This window comes from Triticum aestivum, chromosome 5D, assembly GCF_018294505.1.
Source record: "Triticum aestivum cultivar Chinese Spring chromosome 5D, IWGSC CS RefSeq v2.1, whole genome shotgun sequence".
Taxonomy (NCBI): domain Eukaryota; kingdom Viridiplantae; phylum Streptophyta; class Magnoliopsida; order Poales; family Poaceae; genus Triticum; species Triticum aestivum.
The window spans coordinates 567,879,792-567,894,119 of record NC_057808.1 but is presented as its reverse complement, the minus strand read 5'-3'; the positions used below and the strand labels follow the sequence as shown (position 1 = coordinate 567,894,119).

Genomic DNA, 14,328 nt, shown 5'->3' with positions numbered 1-14,328 from the left:
TAGCCATCCGTCCAGTGCCGCCAAGCACAAAACTCAGTGGGCAAACCTAGTTGCACGCCGCGCACATGGACCGAAGAGGTCCACTTCCCTGTGCACAGGGGATGCAGACGACGCGCCGAAGCTCACTGAAGGGAGGAGAACCACCAACCTCGGCCATCCACCGCCACTAGAGCCGCAAGTTGGCAAACAGCCCCGGAGCCGCATCCGACCCGCCGTGCCCAGATCCATCCCAGATGGGCCTCCGAACACTACCCCGCAGACACACGCTCTCCACGCGGTACGCACCGGAGCCGATGCCCACACGTCACCGGAACACCCAACGAGCCCGCCACCACCAGTCCCTCTTGCACCGGGAAGAGAGAGCCCCGTCGCCGCCAACCACTGGACTTGTTTTGCTTGCCGGCATCCTCTGGCGGTAGTCAGAGAGCGAGGGGGGGGGGGGGGGGGGCTCGGGTGGCTGCTAGGGTTTGCGAACAAGAGTCACCCCTTGAGCGACGCGGGTGGGTTTTTGCCGTAACCAAAAAAATCAAAATGGGTTATTATCATCTGGAGCACAATGCACTATTTTCAACCTGACCCTGCAGTAGGGTTGGTAGTAAGTTTGTTTCTGCTTGACACGTTTCGTTAGAGGAACCACGTACATTCGTGTTCATAACAGTGATATATATGGAGACAAAGTCGTATCTACTGTGTTGTCATATTAAAAACAATGGAGTTATATACCTATACAGTTGCAGGTATGCATTCACGGCGAACGGTGGAAGGACTCGATAACAAGACTACAGAAACCCAATAACGACGACTGTCAAAATGTGTGGAAAATCAACGTCGGAATGGTTGTACAGTTGATCCATTGCCAGTGAAATATGGGGAAAGTGATGGGTGAAAATGTGTGAAAAATAATTCCGTTGATTCATTTGCATTTGTCAGCTACCCAGAAGCAACGCTGCAATAATACAACGTAGAAAAAATAGCCAGTGTGGACTAAACGTTGCTAAATCATGGACTCCCAATGTTGTGCCTGTGTGGATATATAAGGAGTAGCAGGTACGCACGTAAGTGTAGCCTGGCCTTTCCCGGTACTATAATCTGGTTCCCTGCTGATATCTATAGTCTGGTGGTAAGATCACTCCTACTACAAGAACCTGGCAATGGCCTCCATGCTCATGGTGCATATGAATCCAGGTCAAGGGGAAACAAGTTATGCTCGCAACTCCTCTCTTCAGGTATATATATTTTTCCTCTAGATTAACTCACTATGTTGTTTTTCACTTGGTTTATGAAGACAATTATGTCGAGGATTTGTTCACACATGGCTTATATTACTAAGTAAACTAACATTTTGAACAAGAATAAGACCATGAAGTGGTAACATTTTGAAGAAGAATGAGCATACTGTCAGGACTACCTTTTCTGAAGAACTGCACCTCGGTTGATTGTAGAATGCAGAGCAGAAGAGGCTGAAGCCTCTGATAGAAGCGGCTATCGTTGATTTCTGCACCAGCACCGGCACCTTGTTACTGACAAAGATGGTGGTTGCCGACCTGGGGTGCTCCTCTGGTCCAAACGCTATAGCTCTAGTGTCGGTCGCCGTCGAGACAATCCACAATCACTGCCTTCGGTTCTTACAGCCACCTCCGGAAGTGTGTGTGCTCCTCAACGACCTGCCTGGCAGCGACTTCAACACGGTGGTGAAGAGCCTGGACACGCTCCGTCATAGCAACTGCGAGCCTATTGTAATCACTGGTGTTTTACCGGGGTCATTTTACGAGAGGCTCTTCACAAGTGGCTCCTTGCATTTTGTCTTCTCGTCAAACAGCCTGCATTGGATCTCAAAGGTGTGACTTTAAAACCGCTTAATTACTTATTTGTTGTTACACTTGTCGATTCTGTAAACAATTACAGGCCCCAGAAGATCTAACAAGGAACCAGATCACGGCGTATGACATTGATGAGCATATCAGGCTTCAAAGGCGCCCTATGGTCATTGAAGCTTATGCACAACAGTTCAGGAAAGATTTCACACGTTTCCTGGAGCTGAGAGCCAAAGAACTGATCCCAGGAGGCCGGATGGTTGTTTCCCTTGCCGGGAGAGATTCTGATGTGATCACCCCCAAATTCTCTCACCTGTGGGAGTTCATAGCTCAGAATCTAAGCATCATGGTCTTAGAGGTACATTTGTTTGATTTTTTTCTAGCACAACATTTTATCATTAGCTTTCAAAAGCTTGATTATTTGACCTCCTGATCTTATGGTATGATTGACAGGGTGTGATTGACAAAGCAAAGTTTGACTCTTTCTACCTGCCTGTGTATGAACCTTCCGATAAAGAGCTGAGGGAGATCATCCAAGATGAGGGCTCTTTCTCAATCACGGAGATGCAGGTGAACGAACCTCCAAGCGGTCCGGACAGCGCACTCGTGGTCCCAAGCAGGTTTGTGAATGTGATCAGAGCCGTATTTGAGCCAATAATAGTCCTGCATTTTGGACAAGTCATGGATGAATTCGTGCGGACTTTGGAGCGACGCTGGAGCTTGGAGGGTAGCTTGCAAGACGAACATGCCAGAAACCCGCGAACTACGGTAGCCGTATCCCTCAGGAAAGCATGACCAGGTAAGAGACACTTCATTTCTTCAAAACACGCTGCATTTTATGAGACCAACTAGTAACCTTATGGCCCCTCAGTAGGTTGGGCAGGTCGGTTCAAGGGAGGCTTCCTAGCTAATCCGGATCTTCAACCAGGTGTATGTGCCATCGTCTTCAGCTAACGTTCGGGCAGTTTTGATGGGCCATCGTCTCCCTAAGTTCTACAAGTCTGGGCGCATCCATGGGCGTTCTACTTCTAAATGTCATCTCCTTACTGTAATAAGCTTGGCGGTGTATGTATGGTTTTCTACTACTTTTATCACCATCTTGGTTCTGCGTCCCTGATAGCCTCGCTCAACTATGTGCTTGTCATTTTTCCATCTAAAGATGTAGCTAGCCGCTCCCCACTTAATTTTCTTCATGCTCTTCTTATTTAAAAAGGCACTCAAAGGACATCAGATTTCTCTGTGCCGCATCCGCTCCGACGAGCATACTATAAGGATTGGCATGCGTCGTCGATGTCGCGCCAATGTCTGCTCCGATGTATGTATCGATCCTAACCGCTGCCGCCGTGGCGTGGCCGCCTAATCATGCCCAACTTCCCATTATAGTGCTCACTAGCTAGTGTCATTACGCGTGTCAACATTGTAGCGTGAAAGAGTAAACTGTTGCTTTATACTATATCTGACACGAACCAAGGAGGAAGAAGGAAGAAGGGAAGGGCACAGTGGACACGATGGGTTTCCAGCGCACGAACACCCCACTGCACACACAGCTATTTCCCGGAGCACAAACTCCAACCCATGCCGTTACAACGATCACGGCGGCGGCTTTGTACGCGAGCCTGCGCTGGGACATGACCCCCACGCTCCTACGAGACCCGGCGCACGATCTGGCCCGCTCTGGCCGCGTCCACTATGCACGCCCATATGCGTGCGACGCGGCCAGCCCACAACAGATCTCCACGCTCACCACGCCGGGTTCGCCAATGACCTAGTCCTACTAACACGGCGAGCAGCGCACGCACACACGCACACCTCGCGCCACACACACGTACCCGCCACGGCTCATACATTGGCCAGACACTAGTCGGACTATGCCCATACAATGGTTAGACCTTGCCCAGACACACGCACGGCCACACTCTCCAAGGACCAGACCTGGTACGCCCGACACCGATCACGACGGCACGGAGATGGCTTGTGCCAACATACGCCGAGAGTTTTCTATCGTTCACCCGATGAATAAGGCTATAAACTCTGGGTCCGGCATGCGGCGCACGGCGAATCCATGGTACTCGCCGTAACCAAGTATGCCGTGGCAAGGCCAAAACACACGCGGCGTAGCAAACCACTCGGCGTACACTAAGCCGTGTGTCCTCGCAGCACACATGGTGTACAGCCGTGTCACGTGGACGTGCCCGTCGAAGGTCACGGCGGCGCGACGAGGTCGTACGTAGTAAGCCATACGCCATCCACAAATGCCATGTGCCTTCAACACCACACACACACACGGTGTAATTGTGGTGGTCAGCCATTGACTGCTGGTGGTTGGCGGTTGTTCACACGTAGCTCTGCGCCGTGTAATATTCATAACTAGCAAACATGTCCCTGCGTTGCAACCGGAAAAAATATCACATGCCCCCAACCCAATAAATATGAAGCAAAGACTCCCTTCCAAAAAGAAAACATCACACGGCCCTCCCCCTGAGGCGCACACACACAAGCACACGTCGTCTGTTTCAACCTATCAACCCCCATGGTACAGCTTGTCCTCCTCTCTGTCATAAAAACTATAAGGTTAACATTGGTGATGTGATCTGCCCGAGCGATATAAATACATAAGCACCAACATACTCTGGAAATTAGATAAATAAATGATTGAAACACAAACTGTTTGCTACATTGATTTGCTAAATCATTTGTCCCCGCCCCCGCCCCCGCGTCGCTCCAACAGGGGCGACACGGGCGGCTAACCCTAGCCGCCGCCGGCGGCCTCCCCTCCCCTTCCTCTCCTCCTCGTCGCCACCAGAGGAGCCCCCGATGCGTCGCGCGGCTGCCGAGGAAGGTGGCGGCCGGGCCTTCGTCATCCCTTCGCGGAGATCCGGATCCACGGGGCGGCGGCCCTGCTGGTTCGGCGCCGCCGTTCGCGCCCTGGACGGTGTGCGCGGGGACTCTGCCCGGCGTCCTCGACCGCTCGGGTGGTGGGGAGTCGGCGCTTGGCGGTGGCAGTTCGGGGGCCTTCGTCCTCGCCAGATCTGGAGGCCTGTTGCTCCCTCGTTCCCGCTCCTTCCCTTTTGCGCTTGAGGCCGGTGGATGCTGCTGGTTCCGGTGCTTCTGGGGATGGTGGTGCAGATTGGGACCAGGGGAAACCCTAGGCCGGCTAGTTCGGCTCGACAGCGGCGTCGGCTTCGGGCGACGCATCCTTCCTGAAGGCGGTGTCGTGGTCCTTATTCTTGCCACCTCCGGTCCTCTCCCGGGTGAAAACCCAAAATCCGGCCTGGATTGGGCAGCGGTGGCGCCATGGGCGTCATCTCCTCCTTGGAGGCGTTGCCTGGGGAGCTAGGACTCGGGTGTGGGCTCATGAAGGTGGGGGCTTTGGGCGCCGGCTGGTTCTCTGCAGCTGCTGGCGGCGGCTTCATGTTGTGCAGAGTGCCCCTTGTATCTTTAGGGCGTTTCTTGTTTTTGGTGTTCGTGTCGGAGGAGCGGCGTGGCATCTGGCACGTTGACAACGGCGATTCTCAGCGGCATGGAGCAGTGGGGGTTTCGCCGGTGGGCGTGTGATGATGGACGAGCGCAGGATGGTGGCGCTGTCTGGCGTCGTGGCGGCATCGATGGGAGAGAGACCTGGCACGGTTCATGCAACAGTACAGCTCTGAAGATGGATTGATGGTACGTGGCTGCGGCGGCCTCATACCCGGCAGGGGTCCTGGTTGAAGAGCACGCCGGACTGGTGGGTGCCCATACCCGGTAGGCGTCCTGGTTGGGACCTCAGGTCTTAGATGTTAGGTTTGACTGTGAGGTCTGTTTGGTATTAGGCCCAGACTATCAGCGCCCCTTCATCAGTTAGATAGGAGTAGCGACAGAGGTTGCAAAGATGGTGGCTTTGGTCTTACTGTTGTACGACTTTGTAAGGTCTTGTGTTAATAATTAATAAATTGGCCGTATGCATCATCCAGATGCACAGGCCGGGGGTCTTCCTCCTTTTCGAAAAAAATAAACGTGAGAAGAAACTCAAAAACCTAAAAACATACGGAGAGGTAAATCATTTACATGTCTGCAGGTGTCAAGACTCTAGTCCAATCTACAGTAGCAGATCCAATTTCCCTTTAATTAATAATGCGACCATACCGGTATGGCCAGTAATTAAAATCACTTAAATGTTTGAGATAAAGATTTGAAATCCTATTTGCGATCCACATACCCATATTACAATATATTATTTTTCTCATACGCTTTTCATTTATTGTGAATTAGATTTTTATCGTTTATTACATTCTATCTAAAGAAAAACATTCATACACACGATCACTCCCTTTTAGCATTTCTAGATAAATGTTGTGTTGTTAAATCCACACGTCAATTGACATGCAGTTGAAGATGCTATCATGTGGAGCCGCAGGGTCACATACTGTTGGTAAAAATATTACTCGATTTTATTAGGTTTCATACCATGTACGCATTTTGCACAAACATCATCTAATCTCTTCTAGCATCATATTTCAAGTCAGAACCAGTGGATACCCACCTGGAAATTGCTGTTGCAAATTCAGCTAAAGGTAAGTAGTGAAGAAGAATACATGATGGCGGAAATTCTTAAAAGTTCAGCCGAGCAGAGATATGAAGGGGATTCCTGCCAAATGTCTTACACTGCCTTATGCCTTCCCTGTCGCCACTTTTCCAAGATTAATACAACATTGTTCGGCCCATACCAAAACCAGCATCATCACCAATAAAAAAACCCTGCTCTATCACAATTAGGGAGATGATGAAGGCGCCGCTGACATACAACCGGAAAAAGGATTTACATGATGTGTGATAGTAACAAAATATTGTCTCGATTTGTATGTAACATAATGTCTTAGTCAGATCAAACATTCATCATGTCCAAATCATAAGTCGATTCTTGTACAGCTGACAGCGAAGGAGTAAACACTGGAAGGAATTGTTAGCCGGGGGTTGGACAGATAATGTAAGATTTATCCTTAAATACAATCAATAAGACTAATTTAGTGTTAGAAAGACTAAATTACAAATATCATGAAAGGATAAGGTTCTCCTGCCCCTCTCTTTCTCATAATGTCCTCGGATCAGTAATTGCCGTTGCGCCGCTTAGGCATGACGTTGTGCCGCCGACTTTGCCTTCCTCACGTCATGCGCCTGTCTTGCGTGGTTTCCTGATGGCGTGGCGCCGAGCGCACTTGGCGACGCTGGTCAGTTCTGATGGCGTTGCTAGGCAGAAGCCTTCGTACGCCATGAACGACCATGCCGGGAGGAGCGACGACAGGGCCGAGGCCGGCATGCGCTCAGATTATCCTGTCGCCAGGGCCGCGTTCGGCTGGAGCACGTCGAAGGTCGTCGTCTCGTGCACACAGCGGGCCAGTCTCAAGTTCGATGGCGGACGGCCTAGGCCCAGCACGCCGGACACATACACCACATCCAACACGTGCGCCATGCACACGATGTCGGAGACGCACGCAGCCGCCAACATGCTTCGCTGTCAACGTGGTGCACACACGTGTCGCACATCATGCTGGCCAGACCTGTGTTTTGATTTTTGGTTTGAGCTTTTTTTCGCCATAGGCCGAGATGGCCGAATTTCGGCCATTTTCAAAAATTTTGGCTGAAATTTGACCAAAATTTGACTGCAATTTGACTTAAATTTGAGCAATTTCGGCCTAAATATACTTTTCGCCTCAGGCCGAGATGGCCGAAATCCACTTTTTGCGGCCAAAAATCAAAACACAGGGCCAGACACATCCACCGCCAACCCTACACAGCCGCTGCCAAATCCGCTCCAACGCCCTGCACCAATTTATCCGGCTACTATGATTGATTTAATCACTCATTTTTAAAGACATATTCAAGTCTTCACTCTCTCGAAGAAATAGGTTATGATTTAGCACACACTTGAAGTGTCCACTCTCTCAACTTCACTCCGTCGATGTGACATGCACTAGGTCGAGTTTATGATCAGCTCTTCATTGTGCATAGAGATGCATTCACGAGGCATGTTAGCAGCGGGATGGATTATTTGATACTAGTTTTTAGTACAGACCAAGATACCTTTGCACTCTACCCACCAATGGAACCCACAGTAAAGTTCTAGATCCTGTGCTAATCAGTTACATCATGTATTCAAGTTAATCACTGCATTGTTAGCAGCTAGAGGAGGCATCTTCAACTACAATGCATTATTAGAGGATACAGACGAAAACATCACACTGCAGTCACATGTCAATACATTATTACATAGAAACATCTCACTTCCTACCATGCCCCCAAGATGATATCATGTTAATTAATTATATATGAGCTATTAACCAAACACCCTTCCAACTATATATAAGACCCACACCTATTATATATTATAAAAATAAGAGAGAAACAAGCCAACACATTCATCCACACAGATTAGAATATCTAATCCATTGATTATCAATTTTAATGGTCTAGATTTAGAAGTTTATGTAAATAAGCATGTTACAGTTGGTTACGAGCAATGTTTTCTTTTCTTGATTCTTGTTTTTTGGGGATTGGGACGGAAAAACTTGTTTCCCAAAAATCACGGGATTTTTGGAAATTTTTCACCCGATGTTTTCAAATGAATGTCAAATTCAATATATTTCGTCAAAATATAGTACTTATAACTCAGCGTCTATGCAAAGTGCTTCCCTTTCTACCATCCAACATGTTGAGCTATCTTACTGAAGGTCGCACGTTCGAGCCATCTGTGCCGTAACGTTCGCTATTTTATTGTTCTAAGCTTGAATAATACTAAAAATATAGTTTTCGAAACATGCACACGATCTATGACCAAGAAAACATTAGTTTATGTGTTCTACAAATAGAACACAGTCTGATCAAATCCCAAAAAAATGGAATAAAGAAAAAATCTTGCCTATAACCTGCTAATTAAGACATGTTTATTTACACAAACTTTTAAATCTAAACCGTTAAAATTGGCAAACAATGGATTAGATATTTTTAACCTATGTAGATGAATGTGTTGATTGGTTTGTCTCTTATTTTTATAATGTATAATAGGTCTTACATACAGTACCAAGTATGTTGGTGCAATAGCTCATATATATCAGTGTGGGGGCACGCAGGGAGGTGAGATGTATCTATCTAATAATGTATTGACGTGTGACTATGGTGTGCTGTATTTGTCTGTATCCACTAATAATGCATTGTACTTGAAGGTGACTCCAACAGCTAACAATGCGATGACAAACTTGAATGCATCAACGCAAGAGATGAGCAAAAGATCTAGAACTCTAGGCTGCATTTCATTGGCACATAAAGTATTGTCTTGGTATATACAAAAAATAAATATCAAATAATTCATTCGGCTACTATGAATGGTTTAATAACTCGCTTGGAAGGTGAATTAAAAGTCTTCCATCTCTTTAAGAAATAGGTTCCATATTTTACGCATATTTACAGCTCATTTGTTGCTAATTATCTTCATATATATATCAAGTCATATCATGTTCCATTGAGCCAATTACATGTCGATATGCATGATTTCCAATTTTTATCCTTTTCATTGCGAGCACTGCATAATATTTATTCTTTGTTAGTTTTTATTAGTTTTCATCACGAGCATTTCTTGTGTGACTTCCCATGCACTTAACACGATGAAAGGAGTTCAAACGGTGGACACCCAGGACCCCAAACTTAGCCATTTTGAAGGTGGAAAAAGTCATTTTTACAAATTTCTCCAAATCAAGAAATGGATCGGCACCGTTCGTACAAATCCAACGAGCCCAAGAACGTCAAATTCTGAATTCGTATGAAGAAATGGCGGCTGATTTATCCAAGGGGGGCAGCAGTATGAAAGATGGTGTTTCATGCGACCGTGTGTGGTCGTATGTGCGCCCATATGGAGTCCAGAGAACACCGAAATTTTCCTCTCGTCATGAGATTTTTCATGGAATTTGTCCCCGCTTACACGTATGACTCGCTTGGCCTGCAAGGGACGATTTGGGAGAGTATTTCGCTCATCTAGAGACCTTGGACCAAAGAGGAGATGCTATATCAATGGAGGAGGCTCTGGGAAAGCTCTTATATATTCACCTCCAACCCTAGCCGCCACCTCATTCTCATCTCATCAAGGTTCATCTCCACGTCCAGCTGCCGTCCACGTCAAGATAACACTGGGGCAACCAAGAGGGAGACCGAAAGGGAGCCGCCACCGGCGGGGCTCGGCCATGGGTCGTCGTCGCGCCTTCACCACCGTCATCCGCTGCTGTGCCGCATCACCACCATTCTCACCCCTTCTTCCTCCCCCATCATGGTCTCCGTGATGGGTTTTAACAACTCATGAACCCCCTCTTATGTGATGTTATCTTAGTAATTGTTGGCTATGGGTCAGTCGATGAGTAAGTGGTTATTTGATATGTGTTGTCTAATTGTGTGTGTTGTTTTGAGTTGCATATTTACCTTTGGTAATTTAGAGATGGGAGATTGAAAGTGCTAGTAATCAACTAGAGGGGGTGAATAGGCAATTTTTATGAAAGTCTTTGAAATAAGCAAATACTTCGAAGACAGACAATCAAATAACACATAAACAGGATGCAGCGGACGACAAACTACACTAGATTGCCATTGTCAAGGAAACAATACAAGTAAAGCACGAAGATAAATAGCAGCTAGGTAGATAGACCAGAATAGGAAGATAGTGTGAAGCCAAACATGCAATCAGGGTGAAAGTCTTCACACAGTGTATTCAATTAGAACAGGCAAGCAATGACTTCATGAAGCTAAACTGAAGGAAGGAGAGTGAAGTGATAGATGCTTGACGAAGACAAGGATTTGGTAGACTAGTCCAAGTTGGTGTGATTGAACTTAGAAGACCACATCTTCACCTTATTCCCCTTGAGCTAAGGTCGCTTAGTCCTCGCCAAATTACTCAGGTAAGTCTTCAGGGTAGACTTCCAAACCTTCACAGACTTTGTTCAACGGCGATCCACAATGACTCTTGGATCCTCAGAATGCGACGCCTAACCGGCTGGAAGATCACAGTCTTCAAGTGTAATAAGTCTTCAGATCACACAGACAGAAAGACTTCAGTGATGCCAAACACTCTTTGGGCTCTAGGTGTTTTGGGTTTTGTCCTTGCAAGGATTCTCTCTCAAAGGCTTCAGAGGTGGGTTGCTCTCAAACGACAAAAGCTGTCCGCTAACTCTGAGCAGCCACCAATTTATGGTGGAGGGGGTGGGCTATTTATAGCTAGGAGGCAAACCGACATGATATGTCCGAAATGTTCCAGTGTCATTAAGGAACCGACATGTGTCCAACGGTCAGATTAGAAACACACGCTGCAACTTGACTTGGGCTACAAGTAAAGTTAACTTATCCAACCCAGGATAAGGTTTTCTCTCATTAGTCTTCACTCAAAGACATAGGATTTTGGTTGAGCATCACGTCTGTTTTTTGACTCTGTTCAATTGAACCCCACCTGACAGTTCGGTGGTTCCTATGACTCAAGAAAGAAGAAAATGAAACTACGAAATAGCTATGTCTTCGCGCTCCATTGTCTTCAAATGAGTGTCTTCACGTGTCATTATCTTCGACACGAATGTCTTTGCGAACCACCATTGTCTTCAATGTCTTCATGCAGTTTTAGGGGTTATCTTCGATGGGTAATGTGAATCAATAGGGACTTCTACCTATGTTATCCTGTGAAACTAACAAACACATTAGTCCCTCAACCACCTTTGTCGTCAATACTCCAAAACCAACTAGGGGTGGCACTACATGCACTTACAATCTCCCCCTTTTTGGCGATTGATGACAAACTAAAGTTTTTCAACGGGGATAAGAATATGTCAAAGTTAAAGAACTTGGTCATTGGGTTCAAGAAGTTGAAAGGGCCCCCCTGAAGATGTGAATATAAGTAATTTGCTTTTCAATGCAAATGCACATGGCAGGTTTTGCTTTGTGGAGATCTCCCTCTTTTCATGAAGTCAAATCGGAGTGCAAATAAAAATGTATTGAAGATAATGTCAGGCACAATGATAAATGGGTGTCCATAGAATAATTTCATGCGCATAAGATAGAAATTGAACCACGCATTGCAAAGTAGCAGAAAATGTTGTAGACGTCCCATCTAGACTTAAGTTTTACAACTCAAAAACCAACTGTTCACGAACGAGAGTTGCAAAACCTAATAAAAGTATAGCACCCGACCCATATAATCCCGTTTGAAGACTATCAACCCATATGCTTCTCCCCCTTTTGTCATTGAATGGCCAAAAAGGAATGAAGACACACTACTAGGGAAAACCTTATACACAGAAACTTAGCAGTAGCGCTGGATAAAACCAGGCGCTACTTCTACTTACCAGTAGCATGCGTCCATAACATGCGCTACTGCTATCGACATAGAAGTAGCGCACGGGCCCCCCCAATCTTGCCTCGGTCGGGAGATGCAAAATCAAATGTTGCATTGGATTAAAGAAGCCCGGTGGAAAGATCTTCTCTAACTTGCAGATCAACTCCGGCGCCAACTCTTCCATTTCTTCTAGCACGCCAGGCGATAGTTCTTTTGCACAAAGAACACGGAAGAAATAGCTGAGTTCTGCCAGTACTAGCCATTCATCCTCAGGGATGAAGCCACACAACATCACCGGCATTACCCGCTCAATCCATATGTGCCAATCATGACTCTTGAGACCAAATATCTTCAATTTATCAAGACTGGCTCCCCTCTTTAGATTCGCTGCATACCCATCGGGGAACATCAACTGCATTTTCACCCACAAGATAATTTCCCTCATAGCTGGCCTTCCAAGATTGAACCATGCCTTTGGCTTCGTCCAGTTCTGCTTTCCTTTCGGTTCTTTCATGTTTTGTAACGGCCTATCACATAGCGCCTCCAGATCGACTCCAGCCTTAGTATTATCCTTTGACTTCCCATCTATGCCGAACAATGTACCAAAAAGTGCCTCGGCGATATTCTTCTCAGTGTGCCTCACGTCGATGTTGTGTGGGCAAAGGAGGTCTTTGAAGTAAGGAAGATCCCATAAGCATGTTTTGTGAGTCCAGGCGTGCTTAGAATTATACCCCTTGAAGTACCCTGGACGCTCTGGATCTGGCTCAAGAGCGTTTAACTGATCCAGGGTCTGTTGGCCTGTCAATGCAGGTGGTGCAGAGTTTTTGACAACTCTACCTCTGATGAAGTTCTTCTTGTCTTTCCTGAACTTATGGCGAGGATTCAGGAACTGTCTATGCATGTCGAAGCAACAAAACTTGCGACCGGCCTGAAGCCAATGAAACTCAAGAGCTCCCTTGCATGTGGGGCACGGGAACCTTCCATGCACACACCAGCCAACGAATAGCGCATACGCCGGCAAGTAATGCGTCGAGTACATGTACCAGACACGCATTCTGAAGTTTCGTTTGCTATAGGCGTCGTATGTCTTGAACCCATTATCCCAGGCTTCTTGCAATTCGTCCTTAAGCGGCTGCATGTACACATTCATATTTTCCCCGGATAGTTGGGCCCTGGAATTATCAACGTCAGGAAAATGTTCTTTCTTTGCATAATCTGTCCGGGGGGGATTGAGTGGAAAGACAAATACGGGCCAACAACTGTATTGGGCTGCCGTCATACCAAACACACTGAACCCATCCGTGCTGATGCCGACTCGAGGATGCCTCGGATCTGCCACTTTGTCAGCATGTAATTTATCAAACTTTTTCCACGCAACACCATCCGATGTGTGTACAATCATCAGATTCCCATCTGCATCTAGTTCGGTTCTTTTGCCCGTTTTGTGCCATGTCATCTGTCTGGCCGTCTCTTCGACCATGAAAAGACATTGAAGTCTTGGTATGATTGGCATATACCGAAGAACACTAACGGGGATTTTGGTCTGTGTCTTCTCACCCATACCGTTGTCTACCACAACATACCTGGAAGACTTGCAAATGGGACAATAGTTCAAGTCCGCATAGTCAAGCCTAAACAAGACACATCCTTTCTCACAGGCATGTATCTTATCATAGGGCATCTTCAGTGCACGGAGGATTTTGTCCGACTGGTACAGGTTTGCAGGCATTACATGGCCTTTGGGTAGAAAGCGTCCAAATACTGTCATCATTGCATCGTAGCATTCTCTGCCCAAGTTGAACTGAGCCTTCAGAGCCATTACTTGTGAGATGGCATCCAACTGACAAAGCTCAGTGTGCTCATGGAGCGGACGTTTTGAAGACTCCAACATTTCATTGAAGGCCTTTGCAGATTCCTCCATCTCCTCGTCCGAATCCCGAGCATCATCGAAGTCTTGCACCATGTTTTCCATCCCGGTACCATGCTCGTCGGTGCGACGACGATCCACCTCAGCTCGGTCACGTTGGGCAGACTCACCATGAAATGTCCACACCGTATAATCGGGCGTAAAACCACTCTTCTGCAGGTGTTTGCCCATTTCAGCCTCTGTCCTCTTTTCCCAATTGCCGCACCGTAAACAGGGGCACCAGGTTTTCCTCTGGCCATTTGCAAATGCGGCTC

At 47.0% G+C, this 14,328-nt stretch overlaps 1 protein-coding gene across 2 annotated transcripts; it reads left to right on the top strand.

Annotated features, from left to right (window-relative positions):
* Positions 1-971: 971 nt before the first annotated feature.
* LOC123126306 (probable jasmonic acid carboxyl methyltransferase 2) lies at positions 972-2,926 on the top strand. 2 transcript variants are annotated; one of them, XM_044546669.1, is made up of 5 exons: positions 972-1,226; positions 1,443-1,838; positions 1,906-2,172; positions 2,268-2,613; positions 2,689-2,926. In XM_044546669.1, exons 1-4 carry the CDS (start codon positions 1,152-1,154, stop codon positions 2,607-2,609), a joined length of 1,080 nt encoding a protein of 359 aa, XP_044402604.1. In that variant the 5' UTR covers positions 972-1,151; the 3' UTR covers positions 2,610-2,613; positions 2,689-2,926. The 2 variants fall into 2 exon arrangements, with proteins under 2 accessions (XP_044402604.1, XP_044402606.1); XM_044546671.1 differs by having other exon boundaries at positions 2,686-2,926.
* Positions 2,927-14,328: the final 11,402 nt, after the last annotated feature.

What these genes read in the sequence shown, in the direction of transcription:
- LOC123126306 (XM_044546669.1), top strand. Translation starts at nt 1,152, where the DNA reads ATGGCCTCCATGCTCATGGTGCATATGAATCCAGGTCAAGGGGAAACA. An exon ending in GCCTGCATTGGATCTCAAAG is followed by an intron (nt 1,839 to 1,905) that starts GTGTGACTTTAA and finishes AAACAATTACAG; the next exon opens with GCCCCAGAAGATCTAACAAG. An exon ending in TAAGCATCATGGTCTTAGAG is followed by an intron (nt 2,173 to 2,267) that starts GTACATTTGTTT and finishes TATGATTGACAG; the next exon opens with GGTGTGATTGACAAAGCAAA.